At 51.2% G+C, this 26,783-nt stretch overlaps 4 protein-coding genes across 4 annotated transcripts; 2 read left to right on the top strand and 2 right to left on the bottom strand.

Moving 5' to 3' along the window:
* Nucleotides 1–2,652: 2,652 nt before the first annotated feature.
* B0T23DRAFT_178236 (uncharacterized protein) lies at nt 2,653–5,618 on the bottom strand. Its single transcript, XM_062833033.1, has 2 exons — nt 5,198–5,618; nt 2,653–5,140 (listed from the first exon to the last, which is right to left on the bottom strand). The coding sequence occupies exons 1-2, from the start codon at nt 5,510–5,512 to the stop codon at nt 3,077–3,079; spliced, it is 2,379 nt and encodes a 792-aa protein (XP_062692368.1). The 5' UTR covers nt 5,513–5,618; the 3' UTR covers nt 2,653–3,076.
* Nucleotides 5,619–6,469: 851 nt separating this feature from the next.
* Nucleotides 6,470–6,761, bottom strand: B0T23DRAFT_383319 (uncharacterized protein; the record flags this gene model as incomplete). Its single annotated transcript, XM_062837405.1, has 1 exon — nt 6,470–6,761. A coding segment is annotated over exon 1 (269 nt), but the record flags the coding sequence as incomplete, so codon positions are not given.
* An 8,282-nt stretch (nt 6,762–15,043) lies between these two features.
* Nucleotides 15,044–17,474, top strand: B0T23DRAFT_361216 (glucosidase II beta subunit-like protein-domain-containing protein). The gene is made up of 2 exons (XM_062836278.1): nt 15,044–15,547; nt 15,622–17,474. Exons 1-2 carry the CDS (start codon nt 15,440–15,442, stop codon nt 17,269–17,271), a joined length of 1,758 nt encoding a protein of 585 aa, XP_062692366.1. The 5' UTR covers nt 15,044–15,439; the 3' UTR covers nt 17,272–17,474.
* Nucleotides 17,475–22,556: 5,082 nt separating this feature from the next.
* Nucleotides 22,557–26,169, top strand: B0T23DRAFT_178066 (uncharacterized protein). The gene is made up of 4 exons (XM_062833031.1): nt 22,557–23,313; nt 23,483–23,660; nt 23,717–24,352; nt 24,423–26,169. The coding sequence occupies exons 1-4, from the start codon at nt 22,908–22,910 to the stop codon at nt 26,050–26,052; spliced, it is 2,850 nt and encodes a 949-aa protein (XP_062692365.1). The 5' UTR covers nt 22,557–22,907; the 3' UTR covers nt 26,053–26,169.
* The last annotated feature ends 614 nt before the right edge of the window (nt 26,170–26,783 follow it).

Genomic DNA, 26,783 nt, shown 5'->3' with positions numbered 1-26,783 from the left:
GACATCACGGCGCCCTTCCAAGGGGCAAGCGGCGGCATTTGTGTGGACATCTTGCAAAAAGTCAGGGCATGTATGGGATGGAGCGGTTTCATTAGGTATTCATAGCGAAGGTTTTCTAGATTCATTGACAAAGTACTTGGCCTAATGTGACATACTCGGCAGAAGTAAGGGGGAGCTGCGAACGGAACGGCTATGAGGTATGGGATACTCGCAACGTAAAATGAACATTGTTGCCTCTAACATTCGACTCCAAACGGTTCCTCGCCTTGGGACGGCTCAATGAACAAATACATACAGTGAAATCTTCATTGCGTGTGCAGCACATAAATGGACCAGCCACGACATTTGCTCTTCGCTGTTATGTACACACACTCGGTTCTCTGTCTCTTTTTTTTCCGAAACGTCATGTTGCCTCTCTCCCTACATCATGTCTAGGTGGGTTCATGAAACTTTTCCACATTTATCTGTTTCTGTTCCTCATATCTTCAAGAGGAAACCGACCTCGTTTTCCATGCTTTCCCGGTTGTCAATGAACACACTGAATAACTCTTCCACGCACGGACGGAACTCTGATGCCACTACCTAGGTACTTACATCATATAACAATCCTAGGTCTCGTGACAACCTGAGGTGACAGAAAATTCTTTTACCTGCCTTCATGTGGTGTTCCCATGTGGTGGTGGTGGTGGTGGTGGTGGTGGTGGTGTAGTATACCTAGGTAGATACCTACACCCCGTCGTATTGGCACCCCGATAGTTCCCGATAACTCGAATTTCCGTGCATGTATGTTAGGAGCTAGGTAACTCGGGAGGTTTCGCGTTTGTTGACTTCCCTTGCTAAGCCTTCCTTCATTGGTCGTTGCCACGTCTGGATGTACCTACCTGCCTCGTACTTACAATGTCTACGATATTACGATGTTAGGTGGTAAGGTACGGTAGATTCCATCTGTCACATAAATCCTAGCGGATGGGTACAGCTATGTTTTTGTCTCCCAAGTATAAGGGAGAGGGGAGGATCGGTAGGTGGAAGTTTTTAAAGAGGAAGAAGGGTTGTGGTGGGTGGATGGAAGATCATTGATCGCTGGGAACACTGGAAATCTTTGTTTACTTTACCTACCTACCTGCTTACCTCTAGGCAGGTACATACACTGATCCAATCTTATCTAGGTGCTCTCAATCCCCATACCTCGCTATATCATCATCAAAGGTAACACGGCATATACGAGACTACCTTACCTCTGTCTACCTAGGTATGGTACCTACCTACCTACCTAATTTCCTTATCGTCTCTAACTCATTCGTTATTATCGTTATCGATATCGTTAGTCACCGACCTATGGTAGAGGTAGGTACCTAGTGACTGGGCAGCTACTTATCTTACTTACCTCTTGCTACCTATCTAACACTTTTAGGTTCCACTAGGTGGACATGTGCTATAGTTGTTCTTGTTCCTCTTTACCTACCTACCTACTAGCTGGTGGCTGGTGGCAGTCTGGTTTCATTCTCATTCTCATTCTCCAGCCGTCTTCTACCTACTCGGTGAACTGCTACCAGATCCATACCTAGACCGGTCACTTTGTACGCTTGTTCTTCTTGTTTTCAATTTGGTGAGGTACCCACCTCTTTTTCTAGTGTCGATTCATGGCTGGGAGAACAGACACAGAAAAAAAAGAAAAGAAAAAAAAAAAAAAGGCTGGTTACCTTACATGGTAGGAGCGGGTAGATACTTACGATGCCTGTATTTGATGCATTGTATTTTCTTTCTTTCGTTCGCTCGCTCACAGCGTTCGGTTCGCACAGCGTCCAGTGATGATCACATGCTAAAGTTTCGTTCCGTTGTTCCTTATACTCTTTCCGTCATTCATCCACGACCTATCCTAGAAAACCTCGGCTGTGGATTTGCATATGTAGATGCCTCTGGTAGGTAGAATAGATGTGTGCAAGATAGATTGTGGCCAACCCATTGAAGAAAGATTTTGATATGATATGATATCTGGTATTTGGTATTTGGTATCTGATAAGGCAGACTGGCATGTGGCCCTGCCACACTCTCTGTCTCTGTCTGCTGCCCTTTCCGCTAACTGCTCTCTTTTTGTCAAATTGCCCTTATCCAAAGAGATACCCAGGTATTGTATATCTACCGCCGGCTCAAATCCATAAACCCCAAGATAGACGAAAGAAAAAGAGGAGACCTGGGAAATCGCTGTGTACAGAAACCAGGATTTGTTGACAACACATCAACAAGTGACAAATGAACACAAGGGGGTAATCGCATCGTAGAAAAACCACGTAAAGCCAAATGTCCGTGCGTGGAACATGCAAGACAGCCTACCCAAACAAAAAAGCCCCCCCAAAGAAAAACGCACACAAGACCTAACGGTCCCTTATCCGAAACACCACTTGCGGAACGCCGCCGCTAACCGCTAACCGTTCGCCGTCGGGCTGAATCTCCTGTACTTCCCAAACAACCTGTACACGCAATGCCTCTTAACGCTTATGCCTGCTTGCTTATGTCGTGTCGTACCGAAAGCTGAAACAATGATGTAAGAACGCTGAAGTAGAAAAACCACAATAGGTGACAAGAAAACAAAAGGATTTTCCAAAGATGGGTGCTAACGTCGGACCTTAGTGACACCCAAAGGACGAGACGCCCTGGTCGTCATGATGTCAATCCGCGGCATGTCGGGTGAGTTTCTTGTGGCTGAAGGCCTTGTTTCGGCCGACGGGAGCTGTGCTGCTCAAAGCGCCACGGACGTTCTGAGTTCGAGGTCGTGCGACAGTTGATCCATGTGTGCGACGATCAGGGTCTGAGTCAAGGTTCGAGGATCCCGAGGGAAGCGAGACACCTGCGGAACCATTGCGGAACGTATCCACCGCGCCCCTGTGCCCTACCAGAGGACCAAAACCAGACAAAGTGGAATTGGGAAATATAAAGCCGACAGAAGAAGCAGAAGAATCGAAGGCGTGAATCGGCATGAGAAAACGCTGTCATGAAGAGTCGGTGAAGAAAGATTTCACGTGAAAAAGCCGGACGTCGGAGGAAAGAATCAGAATAGACGACCATGAGCAAGCCGGCGTCACTGCGCGCCAGCCGTAAACATCAGATCGAAGGACATATCCGGCACATCGTTCTGCGAGGCTTGCATGGCCGGTGCCATGAGAAATTGGTGTTCCGCTGATAAGCCGACTTGGGTAATCGTGGTAGTCGACGAGACAGGGGATGTATAATTGTGATTGTCGATGCTCGTCATGGCCGGTGTCATGGCATGTTGTTGCGGCGCATCTGGAGCCGTGCCAAAATCAAATGCCGAAGCGATGGGCATGGACTGGATTGGCTGATGCACATATAGGCCAGCGTCCATGAGGAGACCTGAACTTGGTAGGCCCAGTTCTCCGTTCACGTTGGGGAAAGCTGTGGCATTCAACGCGTCGAAATCCTGGAAGCTGCCCCCTACTCCGGCAAAGGCAGCCACATCAAAGACACCTGTCCTGGGCGCGAGCCCGAACCCGGCCTGAACGTATTGAGCGTCAAAGAGTCCATTCTCCGTGTCTTCAGGGTCAACACCGCCGTCGGAATCAGCACCGTCCTGGTTGAAGGCGCCCTCTTGGTCCATGGGAACCAGCTTCTCCACCATCCAGTGCTTGAGCTCAGACATAGGAGGCCAGTCGCCGCCACCTTTTCCACCACGCTTCTCCTCTTCAGCTTTACTGGCCTGGCCAGCGCCACTCTTGGCACCTTTGGAGTTGGCACCCTTGCGCGACTGCTTGACCTTGAAGTGCGTTCGGCGCAAATGAGCAGCAGCGTTGTAGTACGCTCCGTATTGCTTTCCCTGCGAGCATTGCTTGCAATCCGCAAGAGGCTTGACGGCCTTTTCCGAATGGGGAATGCCGTCGAGAGCTGGATCACGGCAGACCCACTTCTTGACCAACATGTTATGTTTCGCTTCGGTGTGTCGACGCAACTCGTGCTCGCCCCTGAAGCCTTCTGGGTTCTCGTTGCACTGAAGGCACTTGACCTTGGGGTGCTTGGGTCGCTCGTATTTGGTCTTGGTGATGACAGCCTTTCCGTCCTTGCCAGCCACACCAGCAGGTTCGGAAGATTCCATTTTGGTAGCATCTGTGGCAGGCTTGGGCTGAAGATGTCGGGACTTGGAGGCGTTAACGTTTTGACGGACGAGAGCCTCCTTGGCACGATGCTTCAACGACTGGGACTGATTTGACTTTTCGCTATCCTTGGATTCCGATCTCTCCATGGACAGGTGCTGATCCAGTTCTTGTTCGATGTCGTCTTCAGCCGTAGATTCAGAGGTTGACTGCAGTACCAAGTTCCCCATCTGGTATTGGTTGCTCAAGGAAAGTGTGTTTGCGGGTGCCGACGCAGAGTAAAGGTGGCTATTGAACGAGACTGGAAGCCCATTGGTGTCGGCATCCAGGAAATCAGGATCGGACGCTGACCGTTTTCCCAGCAGCGAGGTCGTGAAGGGCTGCGGTTGACTATAGCTTTCGCGGCGGTTTCGTGGACTCGGTTGCTGAGATTCTATGCGAACCATTTCGGCAAAGTGATTGGGCATATTGTCGTTTAGATTGCTGTTGGACCTTGTCATCGGGACGGTTTCGAGAGTAGGTGCCGATGTCAAGGAGCCGCACACTGACGGATTCCCAGAGTCGCCAGGATATTGGAAGTGGCCGATATGGCTGGCTGTAGGGATACCAATGGGCTGCGTATGTAGCGGCGATGTCATGGCCATTTCCTCCTGGTCCCACATGGAGATAAAGTCAGCTGGATTCATCTCCATGCCAGTCTCTGCTAATGACCCCATCGGCAACGGCCGTTGAGGAAGCTGGGCATGGAAGCTGGGGTTTCCGTAAAGAAAGGCAGTAGCCGTAGGGCGCTGCAACTGGTTGAGGTTGAAGGCGGTTTCCAGTATCGTGGAACTGGGGTGGGTAGCTGGCAGGCTGTTCCGCGCAGGCCGGGGATACGGCGGGGTAACCGGGCCGGATCCAGCAAATGGGTTGTGCGGTCTGTACGCGGGCTGGGCCGATGCGCTTGAACGGGACCTCGCCATTCTCACTGTGGTGGCAGCAGTGGCCGGCGTGGTGGGATGAGTGGTCTTTGAGCGCTTCATGGGGCGACTTTGCTCCTATACAAACAATGAGTGAGACTGAGCGTTTGATCACAGCCAGCGGGATTTCCTTACCAAGGGCGGTTGCGGTGCATGGTTGCCGTTGAAGCTCAAAGTCGGGACCATGCCGACACCTCCCACACTGCGGGGTATTGTGTTGCTTCGTGAGCGTACATTGCTGGCTGCTGGTGAACCCGAGGAAGAGACTCGATAATTCCCCGGCACAGTGTCGAAATCTGAGAAGGATGGCGTGGGAACTGAAGATCGAGCTTTGAGCTGATTCTCAATGGCGCGAGCCTGGTTCTCAGCAGCGCGAGCTTGCTCTTGACTCTGGTGTAATAGGGCCTCTAACTGATGGGTCTCGAGGCCGTCAAGGGTCGGTTGGCTCATGATGAGCTGGATAGGGCTGCCGCGGTACTAGACGTAGTCGTCCAGTACGGCAAGCACAGGTGTCGAGAAGGGACGATCTGGAGTGGTTCTCGGGAGCACAGATAGCCTCAATCTTGGCAGAGACGATCGTGAGGGCAAGTTTGCTTGGTCGGATGGAGTTGAAGAGAGCTGGTGTCCGATGAGCTGTGCTGCTAAGGCGTGCTAGGGCGCGTGATGGATAGGAAGATCTCTCTTGTTGAGGTGACGGTCGAACAAATTAGAGAATTGGCAAAGTGGGTGGTGTTTCAGAGGGGAAAAGGACTGGCACACAGACGGCGAGCAACGATATTTATCCAGTCAGTCCCACGAGGCTTGTTGATGTGCACGCCGTTGTACGGCTCGAGGATTGGAGGAGGTGGGCTTTTTGGGGACCAGGACAAGGTAGGTAGGTATCCAGATGCATGTTACCACCTTGCATGTACCGTTGTACCTACATACATTGCAGTGTGGTGTAGTGTAGTGTAGTGTATATTATTTTAGGCCTCGTCGATATGCGGGTGCCAGTCCTTGTTCCAGTCTCAGATGGGCAGAGCGCCAAGAGGGTGGGATGAGATACTTTACTTTTCTTGGGGGGGGAGGAATACCCTACACTAGGTAGTACCCACACCGACGCCTGCTCTCTGCGCTAAGTGGTGACGATTTGGCCCGAGGATCAACGGTATCCTGGGACAGGGGGGCTTTCTGTCTCTAAACGTTTTGTGGAAGATTGGCGCAATGATACTACTGCCTGCCCGTACTAGTACTGCATACTTGGTATGCCCGCAAGCTGCAAGTTCGCACGAGGACGGGACTGACATGACACCGTCTTCCGGGACGCTAAAGTAGTAGCTATATCAATCGGCCGCGGTCTGCCTGAGCGTGTCGAATTTGAGGTTGCCTGGCAGCGGGGAAGACGCTCTTTCTTTTTGCAGTGACCAGTGACGAATCAAAGCCGGCTGCTGTGATACGCTGTGAATGTATGTACGCTAAAGAGGTGGTCAGAGAGAGAGAGAGAGAGAGAGAGAGATCTTGCCCCCGATTTGCGGATATGCTTGGTGGTGAGTGGGATTGGTAGGCATGGAGGCATGGTGGGCCGCCTGGCTGGCTGGCTGGCTGGCTTGGGCAGTCAGTCCCTTGAAGATGACCCAACGTGATCTGCCAACGAGTCTCAACGTCTATACGGCAGCCGAACAACAGCCGAATGCAAGCAGGCATCGCCAGGACGGTTGACGGCCGCAAAAGGTGCAAATACTTGGCGGTGTTGCATGTGTCCTGCCGCAGCGAACAAAACCCTGGTGTAGCACTTGCAGCAGCAGCAGCACCCCAGGTTCGGCCAGCAGGGGGTCATTGGCGGCGGATACTGTAATGACTCTATCGTCATACTTGGTCTAGTGTAGTGTAGTGTAGTGTAGTGTATCGACTGGAAGCATGCCGTAGTGGTTTAGCTTCGCTCCATATCGGTTGCCAGATGTCGACATGCCCATCGAGGAAGTTCGGGTTTGCTGCCGTAGCCTCCTGGCACTACCACAGGCAGCGCAAATGATTGCTAACCTTGGTCGTTGGCGCAAGATGTATTCTGAGATTAGCAGCAAAAGGACACACAGTCGAACGGGATTACATGTGCCGGTTGGTGAGTTTAGAAGATCAGCGGCTCCATTCGTTGGGTGGAATACCAATCCGGAATGATCAAGGTGATGGATGCCCCACGTCCAAGTAGGGAGTCGTCGCGGAGAGCCGTGGGAGGAATACTGTACCTATCCCAATCCATCCAACTACACTATACTAGTCCAAGGGGAAAAGTAAGACAGACATCAAGGCGAGAGTATACTCGAGATTGTACGGGGGCATGATTCGACAATTCCCGAGCCATTGTAGACTCTACACGAGGAGCCGAGCCTCGAGACGGGAGTAGCTGCAGTAGTCTAGGTTGATGCCGGTTTGGTGCTTTGGATGCTTGATGATGGATGGAGTGGTGGGTGGCCTTGTACCTAACGGCCCAGTCAGGTTGGCCATAATTTGTTTGGCCATGGACATTCTCCAGCATCGGATACCACCATTATCATCACCACCATTGGGCCACGCCAGGCATAAAGGGTATATTCGTTGCTTTTTGCTTGGTACCTATGCGTATGGTTTGGTGTGTGGTTGTGTACCTGTGTGTGTGTGTGTGTGTGTGTGTGTGTGTGTGTGTGGTAATGCGTCGGTGTGACACTGACAAAGCATCTGGAAGACTGGAAAAAAAAAAAAAAAAAAAAAAAAAAAAAAGAAAGAAAAAAAAAAAGACGGGAGGGAGGTACAACTCTTTCGGTGTTGTTGTTTTCCAGAGCACCAGTGTTGTCTGAGTGTATGGTAGAGGTTGGTTGGTAGTACCTACCTAAGCGGGCTGTGCTGGAAGGGTACATAGGGAAGTAACTGAAGCCAGCTGGAGGTTGTCATTGGCTCTGGCCCCGTGTCAACCCAACCCAATCATGACGGGCAATGTGCGCTGGCTAGCGTCGTCGTCAACCGTTGCGGAAGATGTGGAATGGAACTGTGAAGACGGCGTCGTGGGCGTGAAGACGGACGGCAACAAGGCAATGCGATGCGTCGGTCGGCTTGGAGCGCTGCGCTGCGGCCGGGCAGTGAGGTGGTCACTCTACCAATTACCACCCATGCTGCCTGAGCCGCTTCCTCCTCCTTGCATGCATTGACGGGCACTGCAATTGAGTGTGCAGGTGGAAAAGTCCGGGGAGAGAGACAGTGTGGGTGGGTGGTGCCCCGTGGTGGCTTGCTGCCAGTTCCTTCCGTCGGGTCTCATCGCCTGGCAGTTGTAAACGAGGGACAAAGAGGGTGTTGTACAGCTGGCGGTTCAGTTGCTGCGTGCTGAGGTGTGTGGGGGAAACTCTATGAAGAGAGGAGAACTGAAACCTCTAGATGGTGATGACTCCTTCCAGGTCCCCGGCCCTCTGCCCTTGGTTTGATTCCGTACATTCCATGGATGCCCTGTTGATCTCACTCTCCCAGTCCCAGAGGCTCCTGCATCTTCTCTTGATTGCGTGCTGGCAGAACACCTTCCCTCTTTTCGAGGTGTCGCATCAGATGACGGGATCCCATCGTGACTCTACCTAGTACTGTAGTTCCTTCCCCAACTTTGGTGTTGCACAGGGCAGGCACCCAGACAAAGTGGAAAGTGGTCTGTGCTGCAGAGATAAGCCGCTGCCACCTCATCAGATTCAAGCTGTGATGGAGGGGCACAGGGCAGCTGAGACGGAAGGGTCCGTGTTCCGCTCACTGCAATCACCGGGCGTCAGCGTCAGAGGGGGTTATAGCGACTAGCGAGCCGTCACCAACTGTCCGCCAGCCGGTGTGTGTGACCCTGACTGCCCGCCCGGACAAGCCAAATGAGGGGAAATTGTTAGTGTCATCAACTTTTACCTTTCGGCGTCGTCGCCGGCTGACACTTGACCTCTTTCATCCTCACCTTGCCTTTTCCAGCACCCAGCTCACCGCACCTGGCCTCTAATGGAAATCCTCTAATCTCGTCACCATGTCCACGCCCGCCATGGCTTTTCCCTTCCCAATTGCGTCGAGAATGCCATGGCTATTTTCAGTTTGGCATCCGTCTCCTTTCAGATCTCTCTGCTCTAGACCGACAGTCAATAACTACCAGGGACTGTTGACCGGCTCGTGCCATGGCTGCTTCCCCGAGTAGGGGACTATCCGGAAAGTCAAGGGAGCTGTCTGGGGTATTCAGCTGTCCGGGGACAATAGGGAGCACAACTTCTGTATCTCCGGCTCTCCATGTGTGGACATTCGGTCAACACCAAAAAGGACGCTTTGAGACCCTGGCAATATGATGACCAAGAAAGTCCAATCACGGCTCCAAATTCCTGGATCGGTTTGGATCTCTGGATCTTCCTTCAATTCCCTGCCTGCCGGCTTAAAGTTGTTCAAGGTTGCATTGTCAAAGAGCCTGCCCTGGACTAGACGACACCACCGGAACGGTCACGCCCATCCACTTTGCCAGTTGTCAGACCTCCTCTACCGCGGGCATAGTGTACAGCTTCACCTTGGATGGGGGGGCATTGGTTGTTCGGCATGGAAGCATCAATAGTATCAACACCACTCCAGTTGGCAACGATGCATTCGGTCACAAGAAGAGGGCGCTGCAAAAGGTGTAAGCCTCCGGGGAACCGCCTCCCTCGCTCCCTACGCAGTACGTCGGTTTCAATCCGTTGCTGCTGCTGCTGCTGCAAGACCAACAAGGCCACGGTTGGTCAACTGCCTGTGGTCATCAACTATTTGCTGGTCAACAACATCAAAGAAGAGAGCATCTCAGCATCACGAGAGTGAGTGGGCAGTGGTGTGGTGTGTCATTGCTGATTACACTGTACAAGGGTGTTTGTCTCCCCTGGCTGCCTTGCTGCCAGCGAATCCCACTGGGCTTGGAGCCCCATCACACTGCGCTTGATTGGGCCTGAATCCGCCCCAAAAGTGAGGCGGACCTCTTCCACTGGACGACATCATCTTGCCAGCACCGTCATTTCCCAGACGGCGTGGGTCTCGAGTCTCTGAGGATTGATTGATTGATGGTCACCACCTATCCTATCTCTCTCTACACTATCTCACATGTTGTTTCAAGCAATGTTCCTGTCAATCTTGCAACGCCCTTAACAGCTGTCATCATCTCCTTCTTGGCCATATTCTCGGGTAATTCAAGATGCCTGGATTTCTGCTGACAAAGAAATCCCTATCTTCGACACAACCTTGACAACTCAATATCCACGCACGCACCAGCTCCTCGGTCTTGTTGTCTCTTGGTTATTTTGGTTCCGCCGCGGTATCCTCGGAAAGAGGAAAGCTTGGGCTTCAAGCTGCCCACCCTCTCACCCCGTATTTGATATTGTACGTACCTACTTCTGATGTCGACATTCAACGACAACGACGATTTACACGTCAAGTGGCCTGTGCGCCATTCAGTAATGAATCAGGCCAGTCTAGTTCCGTCCGCTGTCGTCACCTCCCCTGCAGGACACATCTCGAGACAGACTGCCATCCGATGGCCATGCTCGCATTCGGATAGCCTCAATCTCAACCCACATCTTCCCCAGGCAAGCATGTTATGCTGTGCTTCTGTCATTTGCCCGGCATGACACTACCCCCTGATTACTTGCATCAAATGGTCCGGCTTCCCCGTTGACCATGTTTGGACCCTAGAATAGGCGCCAGGCACGCCAGTGGTGCTGGTCAGAATCTCAGATGCCAGATGGCCTCCTCCACTGCTCTGCCTTGGCTCCTACCTTCTCGAACCACTTTCGCCTCTTTCCCCTTGCTTTGGGCTCTGTCGAGCTGCAAGAGGTAGTCTGAGAAACTGGGGAAGGAGGGCCATTGGAGCCAATTGATGGAACATTCTTCGGAGACTTCCACGACTCCGTGTGTTGGGTCGAATTGGACGATTTGGGCAATGGCTTCGTTCAGACTTCGCAAGCTTTGCCTCCGTTTTGAAGATCATACGAGGCATCGAGACTATGAGGTTGGTGTTGTAAATGGACAAAGATGTCTGGTTCGGGACAGAGGAAGCATACGTCTATGCACCGAAATGTTCACGAAGGAAGCGAATTGTCTTGACCCATTGGCAGGATATCGACACTCTGTTACCACGTCTCTCTCGCTTTTTTCATGCTGTCATTCCGGTTCTCTTAGAAATGCTGTGTCTGTCTAGCTCACAAGAGGCACTCCCCCTTTCTCCAGGTAAAAGAAGCAGACAAACAGCGGATGTCGTCCAAAAAGACCAAGAATGCTCCGGTCCCTCGGATTCCGGGCTCCACTGCAACTCCCAGGCTCCACCCGACGGCGAGGGGTTCGGGGACTAAGTAATCAGAGCAAAATGGGACCCATCAGGCCCCGTGAATTCCGGTCCCGTTCGTTACACTCTCTTCCGGCACAGCTTTTCAGCGCGGTACCGCCACTTTACAGCTGAGCAAAGCAGCCATCATGATGTTTTGGACGGAAAATAAAATTATCGCCACTTTGCACTTCAACACGCTAACTTTTCAGATGCCGGTAGAGGCGTTATAAATTTGACTATGCCTGTGCCTGTGCCTGCTTTCCGTGCTAACGTTGCCGGCTTACCGCTATGACCAATCTCGTCAACTCGGCCCCGCCGCGCAGACCGACCCCGTCCCGTCTTGGTCCCGTCTTGGCATATGGGGACCATACGGAGGGATCTCCGTGGTGACACCCGCGCGACCGGGGGACCAGGGGGGAGAGGGGGGAGAGAGAGAGCTGAAAAGCGAAACGAAACACATCGATTCTCTCCACATGCTAATCAAAGGAGTCAAATTAACTACAGTGTACACTACACTTCCTGGATGTGTGTCTAAGCTAAAGATGGAGCAAAAACTCCTGAAGTCGACATTTCCCCGGAGACTTTTTTTTGAGACGCTTGGCGGTTGGCGGTTGGTTTCCAAACTTAGCAATCGCGCCCAGAGATCCCGTCACTCGCTTGCGCTTCTCATGGTCACACAACACATTCACACGTCGAACGTGCCCCGGAACCCCGGAACCCCGGAATCCTACCTTCTACACACACTACACTACACCTTATTGTCCATTTATCCTGGTCGTTTAACTGAATGGTCACCTTCCTTTACCAGCAGTAATAGCCGAATAAACCACCAAAATGGCTTCTTCACTCGCTGAGTGGTTGAGTTTTCTAAACGCACTTGACGTAGTGTAGAGGTAAGTACTAACATCACGCGCAGGAATTTGATGCTGATAATCATTCGACTTGTCGTTGGAGTGTTCTGTCAAAGAAAGCGATTTCATTCCTTCCTTCAGTTCAAACAGAAACGAGGGACGTTCGACCTCATGAGATGAGATGAGGTGACATGCAAATCCTCGTCGGTCTAGAGCATGTTTGAGGTTCGTTTTCTTTACTTTTCCTTCCTTTTCTTTTTACTTCTTTTTTTCTTCCTTTTTTTTTTTTCTTTCCATAGACGAACGGATGGAGGGCAAGGAGCACTAAACTACGGTACGGCACGGAACGGAACGGAACGGACCATGATGATCACGCCCAGGCGAAAAAAGCCAGAAAGCAAAGAATACACACTCCCTGCCAGTCAAGGAGAGGTTTCCAGATACATACCTACCTAGGTAAGCACTGCAACGTCCGAAGATATACGGAGTGGACTCGACGTCCGATGCTGCTGCAGGGTCACCTATGTCAGTTCTAGATCGATGCGATGCGGCAGCGGTAATGAAACGATGGTACCTGCCGGCCGTACCGTGCCGATTCGTGCAAATGTCGTGAAGCTTTTGATATCGCTGTTGTTGTCGCTATCGTTATTACATACCTACCGCGTGCGTACGAATTTCCATATAATATCTAAAGATGCGTGCCCTTCTCTTTCATTGCTTTTTTTTTTTTTCACCTCTACCCGTCCCCGTCCCTGCTGTCTCCACGGCCGTTACTTGTCAAGCCTCCCGACTGCAGCTTCAGATATAGTAAAGGAGGTTGATATCAGACCATTACCCACTGCCCAGAATAAGGTAAGGTATGTATGTATGCTGCACATCCCCTTCCCAACCTCAAACCAAGACGGTGAAACTCGTATCTAGGTATCAGATCTGCTGCTGGAAAAGGGAGGAACGAAGATCGAATCGAATCGAGTATACTACCTGAACGTTGTATGGATTAGATAAGCGGGCATAGAGGTAGTAGATAAGCGAGCGAGGTAAGAAGGGAGGAGACGTAAAGTTACACTGCATGAGTGATCTTCAGGACGCGTATATGTATGTACCTTGGGTATGTAGGTCTAGATGGATGGGAGGGTGAAGTCCTATGGAAGGTACTGTAGCTTGGTTAGGTGGATAGGCAAGGTAGGTAGGTAAGGTACTTTGGGATTTCTTGATATATCTCATGATGATGATGATGATGACGAGGTTGGATAAACCCTTGCTGCATGCATTCTTTTGTCTGGGGGTTTGGGAATTTGGAATTGGCGGTCAAGATGAGTTTGGATATACACTTTTCATGTGAAAGGGGGTGAACATGATCATTCATTGCCTTTGTTCTCTCTACGAACGATAGCTAGTTTCAGGATCAGAATCGTATCTGGGACTGATGAAGGGGTAAAGGTAGGTAACATGACCTACAAAAGATCTGGAACTCAAATTGCATGGCCAGACAATAGGGGAAAAAACAGTATCAGGCAAGGATGCAGGATTCACAGGGAAACTCAACTCAGGGAACATGGTTGTACAAGATTCGGTCCACATCATTGTGCATTCACCAGAATCCTCATGAACATGAACAAACTAAACACTCTGGAATTCGACAGGGGAAGATTCATGTCAAACTGTGAATTTCGACAAACCTAAAGACACAGGATGGTGGTTCTAGTTTCAGAAAGTTCACGTCGCACAAGATCTAGATCCACATCATCGTGCTTCCACTTTCCATATGGCTGGCTACCTCTACCTATTTCGCCTTGGCATTTTGATAGTAAACGTCGGATACTCCTAGCGTCTAGACTTAAACTCGTTGTCCAGCGCCGGATCTTTGCACATCCTGATCGGCCCCAGCCTGCCATCAAAAAAATAAGTTGATTACCAGCAAGCTCCCGTCCACCACCATCACCGGTGATGTGATTTTCCTGGGGTTAGATAGGTGTTCGCTGCAAAGCCAAATGCGGCTACCCGTTATCCTCCCTCGCGCTTAGGAAGGTACCTAGCTTGGAAGGAACTGAAGCTTGTTGGAAAAGCAAGATCAGTTCCCAGATGTTGTAAACTTGCGCGAGATGTCTCGGATAGCGACAGTCCGGGTCAAAGGACTGCATTGCATCGCGTCGATTAAAAATTATGAGAGGAGAGATGGAGGTGGGAGAGGTTGGTGGGCTCATGTTTATCCACATCAACATCATCATCACACTCACTGACTGAGAAATCATTTCGTAACGTGAAGCCAAAACTGTTGTGGACCGAGACATTTGCGAACTGTGTATGGGGTGATGTGATTTGGTATTTTTACGTCTTGCTTCTTGTGACGAACATGTGGTCAGTGATGTACTTAGTGTGTAGTCACTATGGAGGCGGCTCGAACACCTGGCGCGAAACCCCACGGGGAAAAAGGTCAACGATCTCGATGTCTCCAGGATGCCTAGACATGGATAGGGGTTGGACAAATCTCAAACACAGCTGGGGATTTACACTACACGAATGTCGTTTGGACCTGGGCACTAATCCAACACACGTGGGGAAAAGCGGTCGTCCTAGGACATTAGCGAAGGTGCGGATCGAGATCGCGGATGGTTCAGCTGAGGAAGGGAGGTCGGGGATGAGACGAGCCATGGAGTGGAGGACCGGAGAAAGTGAGATGGGGTGAGTCGCTCCCCGGTCGTTATGGCGGGGTTCGGGGGCGGCTCGGCTCGGAACGGGTCTTTTGAGGCAGCTAATGTCTCCGATGGTGTGATCGATAATAGAAATGAAGTTATTCGCAGGTTGACTTTGTAACGAAGAGCTTAACGGTGTGATGTTGTTGCGAGGTGGGAAGCTGCCCTGGGGTGATCAGACTAGGTATGCTGTTTCGATCTGGTGATGCACTAACACTTTCGCGGCAGCTGCAATGTATTGAGCTGTTAGCTAGTCCCCTACGCACTAACACTAACAGGCCCCATAATGGCGGCAGGCGGAATCAGCGCCCGATTCGGCAGCAACGATAAGGACACCTTATCAAAGACGCGAGCTGGCGGCATTGGCGTTTGGGGGGGGAGCAACCTGGCCGACTATGCGACGGCGGCGGCGGGAAGCTTCACCATCTTGTCACGAAAACCAACCCAGCCCAACATTAAGGATCCGGATCTTCCGAATTCCTGACCTCTTCTTTCAACGAATTGTACATGTGAGGGCACATTCATCACCAGCGGCATCATGCGCCGTCCAAGCCTAGCTCTCCTAGCTCTGAGCTCGCTGCCGTTTGGCAGTGCTCGACAGCCCGCCAGCTTCAGCATCCACCAAGATCTGCTGGCACATCCCCAGGTGCGTCTTGGCTTTGCGCGCTCACCAAAAGTAGGTATGGATGTGATGCTGACGTCAATCCCCCATCTGCCCAGTTTGAAGTCATCTTTTCCGACAGCTATATCTCCGAGGCCGACGCCTTGGCCCTCCTCGAAGCAGCCAACAAGACACCTAAACCGACCCCAGCGAGCGACGGCGCGCACGATGGCTCGACAACAAGAACCGATCTGACCAGTGCGATCCGCGAATCCGCCACGGCAAACGCCGACACCGACAATGGCGACGAGAGCATAGGCGGCACTTCGCCGCTTAGAGAAACATACGAGCTCATTGCCCACCCGCCCATGCGCTACCTCTGCTCGATCCCCATCATCGCCCCGCCGCCCGCTCTTAACAAGACCGCGACCGAGCTTGCCAAAGCCGAAGAAGCCCGCGAAGTCACTCGCGCCTATAACAAAGGATGGGAGCTGATGCGCGGCCTGGAGAATCAATGCCTTCACTTCGTCAGCGGCTGGTGGAGCTACCAATACTGCTACGGCAAGTCGATTGTGCAATACCACGCCGTTCCGAACCCGAAAGGCGGCCCCCCTTTGCGCGACAAGAACAGCCAGGAGTACATTCTCGGGACATCCTTGCCGCCTTCCTCCCACTCCCAAAAGGGGAAGCAGATTGAAGTCCCCAATAACGAACAGAAGCAGCTCTCCCCGCCTCCCAACACCGAGCTCCAAGCCAAGGACAACCAGCGCTACCTCGTCCAGCGACTAGACGGGGGCACCATTTGCGATCTTACGGGCCGTCCGCGCACGATCGAGATTCAGTATCACTGCAACCCGGCCCTCTCGGGCGATAGGATCGGTTGGATCAAGGAAGTCACCACCTGCGCCTATCTGATGGTCATCCACACCCCGCGACTCTGCGCCGACGTTGCCTTCCTCCCGCCCAAGGAAACCAAGGCGCACCCAATTACTTGTCGGCAGATTATCAGCTCCGACGAGGAAGCCCTGTCTTTCAACCAGCGGAGGAAAAACACCATCGACTCAGCAGCAGCTGCTGCAGCTGCCGCCACTACCGAAGACCAAAAGCAGGGGTCAGAATCGGGGTCGACCGAAAAGCTATCATATCAAGGCCTAACAGTAGCCGGTATCCCCATTGGTGCGCGCCGCATCCTTCCTTCGACCCACGTCCTCCCCCTCCCGCGCCATCTTCAACAGCAACGACAAGAAGCACAGCAAGGGAACCTTCTCGAGGCACTGACCAAAGCGGCCTTCAAAGCGGATGTCTTTGGTGATTATGGCGACGACAACAGCAACAACCACCCAAAGACAGGCAAGGGGAGGAAAGCAGCAGGAGCAGGTAAAGGACAAAGTAGCCAGAAAGAAATGAAAAAGATGAGGATTTCGGAAAGAGATATCGATAAGTTGGGGTTGGATCAGCAGACTCTGGACGCCCTCAGAGAGGAAATCAGAGCGGCGGGGTTGGATCCTGATAGGAATTTGAATGATGAGAGGGAGGCAGGAGGCGAGATTGTGTGGGAGTTTTATGCCGATGTTTCGGGGGATGAGGAGGAGGGGGTTGCGGAGGAGGGAAAGGAGGTGTTTGTTTGGTATGAAGATGAAGATGAGGGGGGAGAGCAAGCTGAAGCTGGGAAAGACCAAAAGGGGAGGAAGAAGGGGGAAAATGGGGAGGGAAGCGGAAGTGGGAGCGAGGAGGGGAGTAAGGAGGAGTATTATCGGGATGAACTGTGATATCTTATCGAAGGAGAGGAGGATGGTTGTATACTAGATCTAAGGAGGCACAATGAGCCTAATGGGACAAGGTAATTTCTGAAAGGGGATGTTGAAAGAACAGCAGCATTTGCCATCATCATTCCAGACTAGCAAGACAACAGCCTCGATCTAACTGATAGTGATTATGTTTTGGACAACACGACCACCGGGTCTATCCCTCCTCTTTTGTTCAACTGGATCTGGATCTGTAACGATTTCCTAGGTAAGGTATCTAGTGTTGCCCTTTGACGATAGATTTTCCCGAAAAACATCGGCTACTATGATCCGGAAGGGCTCTATAATTCCCGACAGTTACATCCAAAATCAGCTGCTCTTACCTTACGACTTTCATCGACAATCTTCGCTTCGCTTCGGTAGATTTGCGATACAAGTTTGCAAAATCTCACGGGTTCGCGAAATTATAAGATTCGCGAGATCTCACAAAAACATTCCCCATGACCCCCAAGCGGAAGAAGTCCCCCGCCCGTAGCATACACTCGGTCATGCCACTCGAGGATGTTCCCACCGTATACCCCGATATCCGTCGGAGATTAGTATTGTCCAGAGATGGATGATGGAGACTAGAATACCCCGTGAAATAAAATGGTCAGTCCGGTGTGTGTGGTCAGGTGTCGACTACCTACCTAGATAAGTGTTCGGAGGAGATTAGGTTGTATCAAATTTATGTTTATTATTTTTGTGGTTACTAATCCATGTGGCCGCCGTCTTTTTTTTTTTTTTTTTTTTTTTTTTTTTTTCATTTCTTTCTTCTTTTTTTCCCGTATTTCTTTCTTTCTTTTCTTCTCTTTTTGCTTTTTCTTATCTTTCTTTTTTTTTTTTTTTTCGTTTCTTATAGTCGCGTTCTCATAGCCGTTTTTTTTTTTTTTTTTACCTCCCCACCTATCTCCTAGTTCATCCGGTGGACAGAGAAAGAAAGAAGAGAAAGAAAGAAAGAAAGAAAGAAAGAAAGAAGAAAAGAAAGAGAGAGAGAAAATAAAGTGGAAGTCGCACGAGTCAGACAGAGATGAGAAAGGGGGTCGATACTACAGATAGATAGATAGGTAGATAGCAATAACGGGCATACCTAGGGCATGGGAAGATGAAAGCAGGAAAACTAAAAGGTCTAGAGTAGCAAGGGACTATAAGGTCTAGCAAGGGAAGGAAGGAGAACAAAATCGAGGTGGACATACATCCAGATAGCAAAGACACTCACTCCATTGGACCAAAGCAGAGTTGGACATGATTGGACGAGTATGGGCATCTAAAGATAGAGGTATGTACTGCGTCGAGCAGACTAGTGTATGTATGTATGTATGTATGTATGTATGTAGCTACTTACGGTAGAGGTAGGTAGGTAGTGATGGCGATACCTCTAGTAAAAAGCGATCGATGGCCAACGAACAGAGGTGATGCAACGAACTTTTTTTTCTTTTCTCATTCGTCGCCATCGGATCGGACCGCATCTCATCGATCGTGGTTTTACCACGTTATAATCTTAGTAGTACTATTTTATTTTCCTTTCTTCTGTCGCCCGCTGGCTCGCGCGCGTAAATCCATGCGCGATATCTTTTGCGTCTCGTCTTTTTCTTCTTATTCGTCCTTGTTTTTTTTTCTTCTTTTCATTCGTCCTTTTCCTTCCTTCTTTTCCTTTTTTTTTGCGGGGTCTTTTTTGCGGGGAACTTTTTTTTTTCTTCTTTTTTTTTTGGTTTTTATCTGCTCTTTTCATTTTCTCCTTTCTATCCAGTTTTCCTTTCTTCTCATGGGGAGGTATATGTAAGCGTGTCTCACAAATTTCTTCTTCCCAATCATACCCCAATGCGTCAGTATGTCTCGACTGTCTCCATTGTCAACATGATGAACATCACTCATCAACCTGAAGGGTCTATACTTTCATCCTGAACGCTGTGGAGAGAGAGTTTCAGACCCTCGATCCTCATCCTCTTTGCAAGTAATGTCATCGGTGATGATTGTCTTGGGTCGCTACTTGACGAGTGTTTCAGGCAACCCTTTTCTTTTTTTTTTTTTTTTTTTTTTTTTTTTTTTTTTTTTTTTTCGCGGAAAATAGAATGTCGCTAATGTAAGACATGAACTGTCATGTAGATTCATACTGTAAGCAAACCATGTGTGCCTATTGACAGTTCTTTCTTTTCTTTGAAAAGGGTCCATCTCTCGCATGGTCAAGGTGAAACAAAGTGATGATTGCGGTTCATGCCTATCTTTCAGCAATTACTCGCACAAATAGAACTATGCCTGTCATTATGGCGGATCAATCCCGTGCAGCGTCATGATAACTCGAAACCAGAGGGTCCAGTTTACATATCATCAGCACCCTGAGATCTGCGGATTGCCCTCATGGTTTCATGATTGCATACTCATGGGACTGCGGAAGCATTTCCGGGGTTTCTAGTTTCGCGTGTCCACCTGGGATGAACCACTTGTGAGAAGATCATTCCCAGCCGGGACGACGGGCAGTCACAACTCTCTACCCTGTTATGTGATACCTTGAAACCGGATGCTCGCGTTATTGTGGGATATGTATGGATGGTTCATGGACCCGCTAGAGTTTTCAAGCTGGACCTAGGTGAAAATCTTCAGCCCAGATTAACCCACACTCGCTGACCAATTCGGTGCACAACGTCCCCCATTTGGGTAGTTACTGGGGTCCCTTTGGTCGTCGTGGGGGATTAGTGATCCAAGACGTCGGGACGTAATACCAAGACAGCAAGTCCCGGACCCGCTAGGCCTAGCTAAGAAACGTGAAGCTGGACCTACCTGAAACACACTCGTGAGACTCTTGTTTCCGAGTTCACTCACATGCTTCCCGGTCCCCTGGATTTCGCCCACCGTAGATCTCGAGTTACAAGTGAAACACTCAGAGATATGAAGGGCATAGTATGGACAGACTTGGGGAAGGTATGTCGTTTCCCCACTGTGGCGAGATACTTCTGCAGTTTCTCGGCGGGCAAGACTTTCCGTTCAAGATAAGTTGGAAGAAAGGTGAGGTCAGATGAAGCCAGGTGAACCGAAAAAGGCATAGGTGAAATGAGCGAGTGCGAGTGGTGTAAGTGATGCGGGGACACCTCCGGTCGTGTTGCACAACGGACCGTTGGTGGCTTTCATAACGTCCAGTAGCCTCAACGGCTCAACCAACATCCGAATTACCGAGCGTCTGCGGCTTGGACAGTTTACGCTGAGCAATGTGTACCTCGTTCAGCCAAAATGGAACAAGGCGAAAATAAAGGTATGCAAGATCAAAAGCAGAACCGGATTGGGGTGAGGTGTACAAGTGATCGACACTGCTCATGCCGTATTGATACCCAAAAACATGCTTACGCACCTAGGCGAGGCTGTCTGCATGGTGCCCATGTTCACCTGAGTTCCTTGGTAGACTGTGTACACTGATACAGGAAAATGGAAGAAGATCTTCTTCTGGGATCAGAGATTGGGCCTGACAGCCGTTGCCTGAACCGCTTCCTGGTGAGAGGGATTGTCTGAGGTAGCAGTCGGAGCTTTTCGGAGAGAAGGAGGGTAGTGTAGAAGGGTGAAGAATGAGTGAGATTGACGGCTGGCACAATAGATCTTGCATGAGTGGCCTAGACCAGGTAGGTGTCGGTGCCGCAGTGCCGGTGCCGTGGCGGTGCCTTGTCGGTTGGTCGGCCATGAGATGGAAGCGTAGTACAAGATTTCCTGTTCCTGTCCGTCAACCATGACCCACCGTCAATCATCACACCCAGGTGGTACACTGCTGTGAATGTGCCCAGTATTGAGATCACTTGTCAGTGACGAGCAGCTGGTAACGAGCGGAGGGGCTATGTCATCGCCGCGTGGGAACAGTGGCGCCGCGCCTCGGAATTACCGGTAATACGACACCACCGTAACCCTCCCTCCTTCTCGAATCTCGAATCCCATCTCGTTTCTTACGAGGGGGACTGGCAATGACGCATGTAGGGTTCAGTGAGGACAGGATTCAGGGTCTTCCGCTGACGTATATCGAAGACGAAAACCTTGGAAAACGTGGGATTCAAGATGACTGACAATATGCAGTGGGAAAGGTGAGAAGTGTCGAGAGAGAGCGGTCGAGTGTGCCGTATTAGTGTAATGTCATGTTGCGTCATGTCATAGGGGAAATGATGGTGAAGAGCAGAAGAAAGACGGTGTCCAGATTACATGTACATACACGAGGCTGTAAGACGGGCGGGCAGCTTCCGATTGGCCGCGGATCGTCATGAAAGGACCTGGCTGTCGGAAACTATGATCAACAGGAGATGATGGGCGGTGGGTGTTGCATTACAGTGGCTATAACACGGGTCAGAAGACCCCCGAGACAGCTGTCGTCAGCGGGCATGAGGCCTAGAACTGTGCTGGACAAGCGCCCAAAACCTTATTTTGACGACAAGGGTTAGGGGCCCGCCCTCATTCCACTTCAGTTGGTTCCCTCGACCTCGTACACAGTAGCGTACATACAGGGTGTGTAATTACAAGGTTACGGTACGTACACTACACACAGCACACAGTGGTCCGCGCGGGGAGGCAATCTCGATTTCCCTGCTTGATCGGCCAGGCACTTGCCCAAAGCTGTCACGCGTCGCGAATATCACTTTCCCCTGAGAGCGTCTCCCGCTCTTTCCCGCCTTGCATTGCAGTCGTTTGCGAGGCTTTGTGCTCGTTTGCGAGTCTGGGCATCCGTCATTATCGACTGACCCTGGGTGCTGATTGGTCAATGGCCTTGCAAGGTACGCGGACATTTTGCACCTTCCCTGCGACAGACTGCAACGACGGGACAATGTGGGAAGGGTCCATCTCCTGCTCTTTCTGTCACTTTCCGTTGTTTCGGTTCGTGTTTCGTTTGCTCTTTCCTCATTCTCTTTCTCCGAGACACGACCTCGTTCGTTCAGTTGACGACTGACAACTGAACTCTGGTGTCTCGAATTCTTTCCTTCTTCCACTCGCCAAATGGAACCATGGCCAGAGGACTGACCACCTCAGACCCTGACCGGGTCATCACCACCACCACCACCATCACCCCCTTGTCCTCGACGTGACTTCATCATCCATCAATCCCCGTCCTTCTTCCACTCTTCATTTTCCATCACCTTCCTTCTGCGAAATGACGGGAGTCCCATCACAACACCGGCTGCCCTACCCGCGGCAAGGGCAGTCTCGATTGGTCTGCGCGTCTCTGTCCCTCTTGTCTCTGCCGCTAGTCTTCGGCAACTGCGCCAAAATTGATGGATGACGGCGGGACATCAATGGTACCTGGCTACCGTAGTTAGCTTTCCATCCACTCCTACTTCCGCTTACAAACGATGGTGAACACCAATAGTAGTCGAGGACGAGGGACGGACCTCGAGCCTCTGGCCAACGATGGATCTCCTGCGGCTCTCTCCTCAGCCCTGCAATTCCTGCTCTTCGCCTTGCCTAGGTACTCAGGGCTTCAGGTCTCTAGGTAGTCGCTCTGGTCTGGTCTGGTCTGCCCTGGGAATGGGATCCCGCCCCGTTCCGCCTTTGAGGTTCCGCTCTTCCGGGGTAAAGCAAAGGTGGACTGGGTGGAGAGCAAGTCACTGGCACCTCACTGGATAGAGTCATCAACATGATGTCCATGTGGATGGGAGCACATGGAAGACGTCGAGGCAACTTGGCGATCCTGCCTGGGTTGCGTCAGTTGTCTTTTCGGCGCAGTTATCAATGCATGCCGTCTCGTCGGAGAACCCATCTCCAGTTGTCTAGAACATATCTATTCATCCTATCATCACATCGACATCCAGTGTCCATTCAAACTGCTATACACCATACTGCACCAACCATACCATATTACCACACAGCTAATGGAATTGTCACACCAAGAAGAATCAAGAGGAAGCTCCAGCCCCGAGGCACAAATCGTCCGCCTAAAGACTGAGCCAGGCACGAGCACCAAACAAAGCCCTCGCCCTTCCTCGAGCTCCAATGCCACCAGTGCTGCTGGGTCTTCGAATAGACCCGTCCAGCCGCCCAAGGTTTGCGACAAGTGCCGACTAAGGAGTGAGTCTTGCCCACAATTCAGATCTGATTCCACGTACCCTGAGCGCATGTTCCATGGCCCATTCTGTCGGTGTCGATGCGATATGTCGATCCTGGTCAGCCATAGAACCCTGATTGCCAGACCCGGAAAATAACCACAAAAGGCTAACCCTGCTTCGCTTGTTCACAGGAATCAGATGCGATTACCAGTCACCTTGTCAACCTTGCATAGACGCGAAGCTTCAATGTACCAGGAACCACGTGCCGCGTAAGAGAGGGCCGAGACCCGGCCGTGGCCGTCTTATCAACAGACTCAGAGAACGCGAGGCAGGAAAGAAGGAAGAACAACGTCCAAGCAGTTCTGGAGAGTGAGTAGCCCCCCCCCCTGTTTCTAGTGTCAAGCCGCAGTGCTAACCAAACCCAGTCCGGAGGTAAGCGACGGAGCCCGGTCAAATAATACCGACATCTTCCCGCAAAACGCCTCCGTCTCATCAACTTGGGCCTCCGACGTGAGCACAGCCCCCGAAACAACCGGCCTTTGGGCCAACGAACACATATTCCCATCAAGAGGCGCATTTCTCTACCTTATACCCAAATGTGTAGAACTCTTCTATCAACACCTGTATCCCGTGATGCCTGTCCTGTACATGCCCGAAATACAACGAATGGACCCACGAGTCTGCGATCTCCCCGAAAAGAACCTCCTGTTTTCCCTTTCGGCTCTCACCTGTTTCCGCATGTCGGGTCACAGCCTCGGTGCTGAAGACAGTCCCGAATTCTGGGACCAGGCAGGTCGTTTCCTGCTCAACGATTGCTTAGATGTTAGGAAGCAATATGACTTGTATGACAACATTTCGTTGAGCACGGTTGTTTCGTCCATGTTTCTGGCTTCTTCCTTCTTCGAGACTAACCAAAGCACAAAGGCGTGGGTCTACCTGAGAGAGGCCCTAACCTTTGCGCAGGAGCTGGGCTTGGAGGATGAGTCGACTTATGCAGGCTTATCGCCCGAGGAGGCTCTATGTCGGCAGAGGGTGTTCTGGCTGTTGTATGTTATGGAACGGTAAGTCTCCATTATCCTGTTTTTTTTTTTTTCCTCAGCTCTGTAATGAAACGCAATCTGACAAAGGCAGGTCATTCGCAATTCTACGCAACAAGCCGCTCATGCTGCGCCGGACACCCAAACTTCCCATGACTCTTCACGCTTACGAATCCCGCGGCATCCACACCGGTTTTCTCCAACTTCTCGGCATCTACATTCCCCTTCGTGACTCCATCATCGAAGCATGGACCTATGGTTCCAACTCCACCGTCGACGTCAATACCTACCTCGCTCTGCAGAACCAACTTGCTCGACCAGCCGGCAGTTCAGGCGGCTTGTCCATCCCACACCCGTTTTTCCCTTCCTCTCCCAATGCCGCCGTATCCTCCATACAGATGCCGGTTTCCCAGTCTTGCGGCTTCTCCGACCTTTCGCTTTCATCCTCATCAATTTCTTCTTCGCCTGAGGACCCTGTAGCTCCAGTGGTAGAACCGACACCGTCCCAAACCGCCGAGCTGTTAGTAACGCAGCAGTGGCTCAGATTGATTATCTGGCTTTCCTCGCTGCGACAGGGGTATCTGTCATGGGCTGCGGAGAATGAGAGTATGCATTTCGCACTTCCTTTGACTATCGCTAGGCAAACTGGGTTGGTCTTGCGGTCTCTTATGCAAATCGGGGGCTTGGAGGCAACAGGTGTGGCAGCGCTGGAGGTCAACGGGATGGGAATTTTTGAAAAGATCTTTGAAATTGGTGCTTGGTGTATGAACGTGCTGGATTCGTACGACAAGGCCTCTTTGGAGGGGCAATTTCTTACCTTGCCCAATTTTGGTCGAAGACACAGCGCAGCCTCTGGAAAGAACAAGCAGGCTGCCAGGTCAGCAACCAGCTCCCCAGCCGATCAGATCATGGACTACGAGGACGACGAGGACGTCGACCTGCTCGATGTCTTCATGAGAGCACTCAGTGCGACCCCGACGAGTAGGAAGCAATTCGCCGAGCCCCTCTATATGTGGGCTACGACGAGACCCGGGGGCATGCGGATCGGGCCAAGCTCAGTGTTGCATCTAGACACCGGTGGTGGTGCCGGCGTTTTTGGTATGGCACAAGCACAGCCAGGTCTGACTGAGCAAATGCCGGGAATGGGGCTGAGCCAAGGGTTAGACTTGGGTCAAGCGTCTGGGATAGGCGCGGCGCAGGGACACAATGCGAGTTCGATGATGCATCAGGAGCAACAGCCTGGAATATGGAATGCTGCTTCTGCATATGCTCATGGCCAAGCACCGCTTCCGGGGTCGGCTACCAGTAGTGGAGCTGGACTCTCGCGTTCCGACGGACCCGGGCCTGGAGGTGGACAAGGACAGGGAATGGAAGATGTCGTTATGGGAGATCAACCATCTCATCAAGGGCAAGGGTTTAACATCGATCCGAGGCTCGGTGCAGGTTCCAACGTGCCCAGAGGATTGCAACACGCGACTTTTGGTCGCCGACCCCTTCGTCCCAATGCACCACACCTGCCCAGTCCGCTTCCCGGTCAGTTCGGCGGACCACCTACGAGCTTGTACGACGTCCCTGGATGGAGTCCCATTGACCCTGGGGGCCTTACGAGAGCGAGGAGTCGCACAATGGGCATGGGGCAGCTGAGGGGGTTGATGGCTATGGTTCAAGGGGGCCCGGGCACGCCGGGGTCTTCCGGGCCTAGTGTCTCTCAAGCAGCAAGTTGACAATGATGGAAGTTGCAGTTGAAAAAAAGGTGTTGGTTCTCATTTCATATGTGGCTACACGTTCTACGGAACGTGTGCGGCGTGTTGTGGGCAAAAAGATGGAATTAATTGTTTTATCACGGGCGGAAGAAACATTATACCAACAAATATGGCGCGCGGCGTTTTGATTTTGCTTGTTTGAGAAAGGATCAAGAGAAGGAGTTGGTATATTATCACCGGAACCAGGACCGTGTTCACGGTGGTTGTATTATTACGGTTACAAGTACTGTACAGTAGGGGGAGTGTACGATACGGCGGTATCCCTTAGAGTCTAAGTGCGGATCGGATCTATAGGGGTGGATCTCTGTTTCAGGTTTAGAAGGGACAAACTGGATAGAGTGGGTGAGAAATCTCATGGAGGACGAGATCTGTCAGTAGAGGGTTTAAATATCAGGTAGAGGAGGATATTTGAGATACAAAACTTGTACCGTACTTGTACCCATAATGATGCGTTCTTAGACTGTTACCCTCCAAAACACAACAATGAAGCTTCAATTGCACTTGAAGGTGAAACGTCCTTTGGTAAACCACGGATTAGGTATCTTAGCATCGGATGAATCTCGAGCAGGTAAATGGAGAAGGAACCGTCGACAATTGGATCGATGCACACCTGGAAAGAATCACCCAGGGATGTATCTAGGGAGCTGGACATGCCGTGAAAGGAAACGCTGGTGAGGAGACAGTACCTACGA

This window comes from Neurospora hispaniola (genome assembly GCF_033458365.1).
Source record: "Neurospora hispaniola strain FGSC 10403 chromosome Unknown B0T23scaffold_5, whole genome shotgun sequence".
Classification (NCBI taxonomy): Eukaryota; Fungi; Ascomycota; class Sordariomycetes; order Sordariales; family Sordariaceae; genus Neurospora; species Neurospora hispaniola.
The sequence above is the reverse complement of the archived record's forward strand: the minus strand, read 5'-3'. Positions and strand labels throughout refer to the sequence as shown.

Coding starts and splice junctions, on each gene's coding strand:
- B0T23DRAFT_178066 (XM_062833031.1), top strand. CDS start 22,908: ATGGAAGACGTCGAGGCAACTTGGCGATCCTGCCTGGGTTGCGTCAGT. Junction 23,314..23,482: donor CGACAAGTGCCGACTAAGGA/GTGAGTCTTGCC, acceptor GCTTGTTCACAG/GAATCAGATGCGATTACCAG. Junction 23,661..23,716: donor CGTCCAAGCAGTTCTGGAGA/GTGAGTAGCCCC, acceptor AACCAAACCCAG/TCCGGAGGTAAGCGACGGAG.
- B0T23DRAFT_361216 (XM_062836278.1), top strand. CDS start 15,440: ATGCGCCGTCCAAGCCTAGCTCTCCTAGCTCTGAGCTCGCTGCCGTTT. Junction 15,548..15,621: donor ATCTGCTGGCACATCCCCAG/GTGCGTCTTGGC, acceptor CCATCTGCCCAG/TTTGAAGTCATCTTTTCCGA.
- B0T23DRAFT_178236 (XM_062833033.1), bottom strand. CDS start 5,512: ATGAGCCAACCGACCCTTGACGGCCTCGAGACCCATCAGTTAGAGGCC. Junction 5,141..5,197: donor ATGCACCGCAACCGCCCTTG/GTAAGGAAATCC, acceptor TTGTTTGTATAG/GAGCAAAGTCGCCCCATGAA.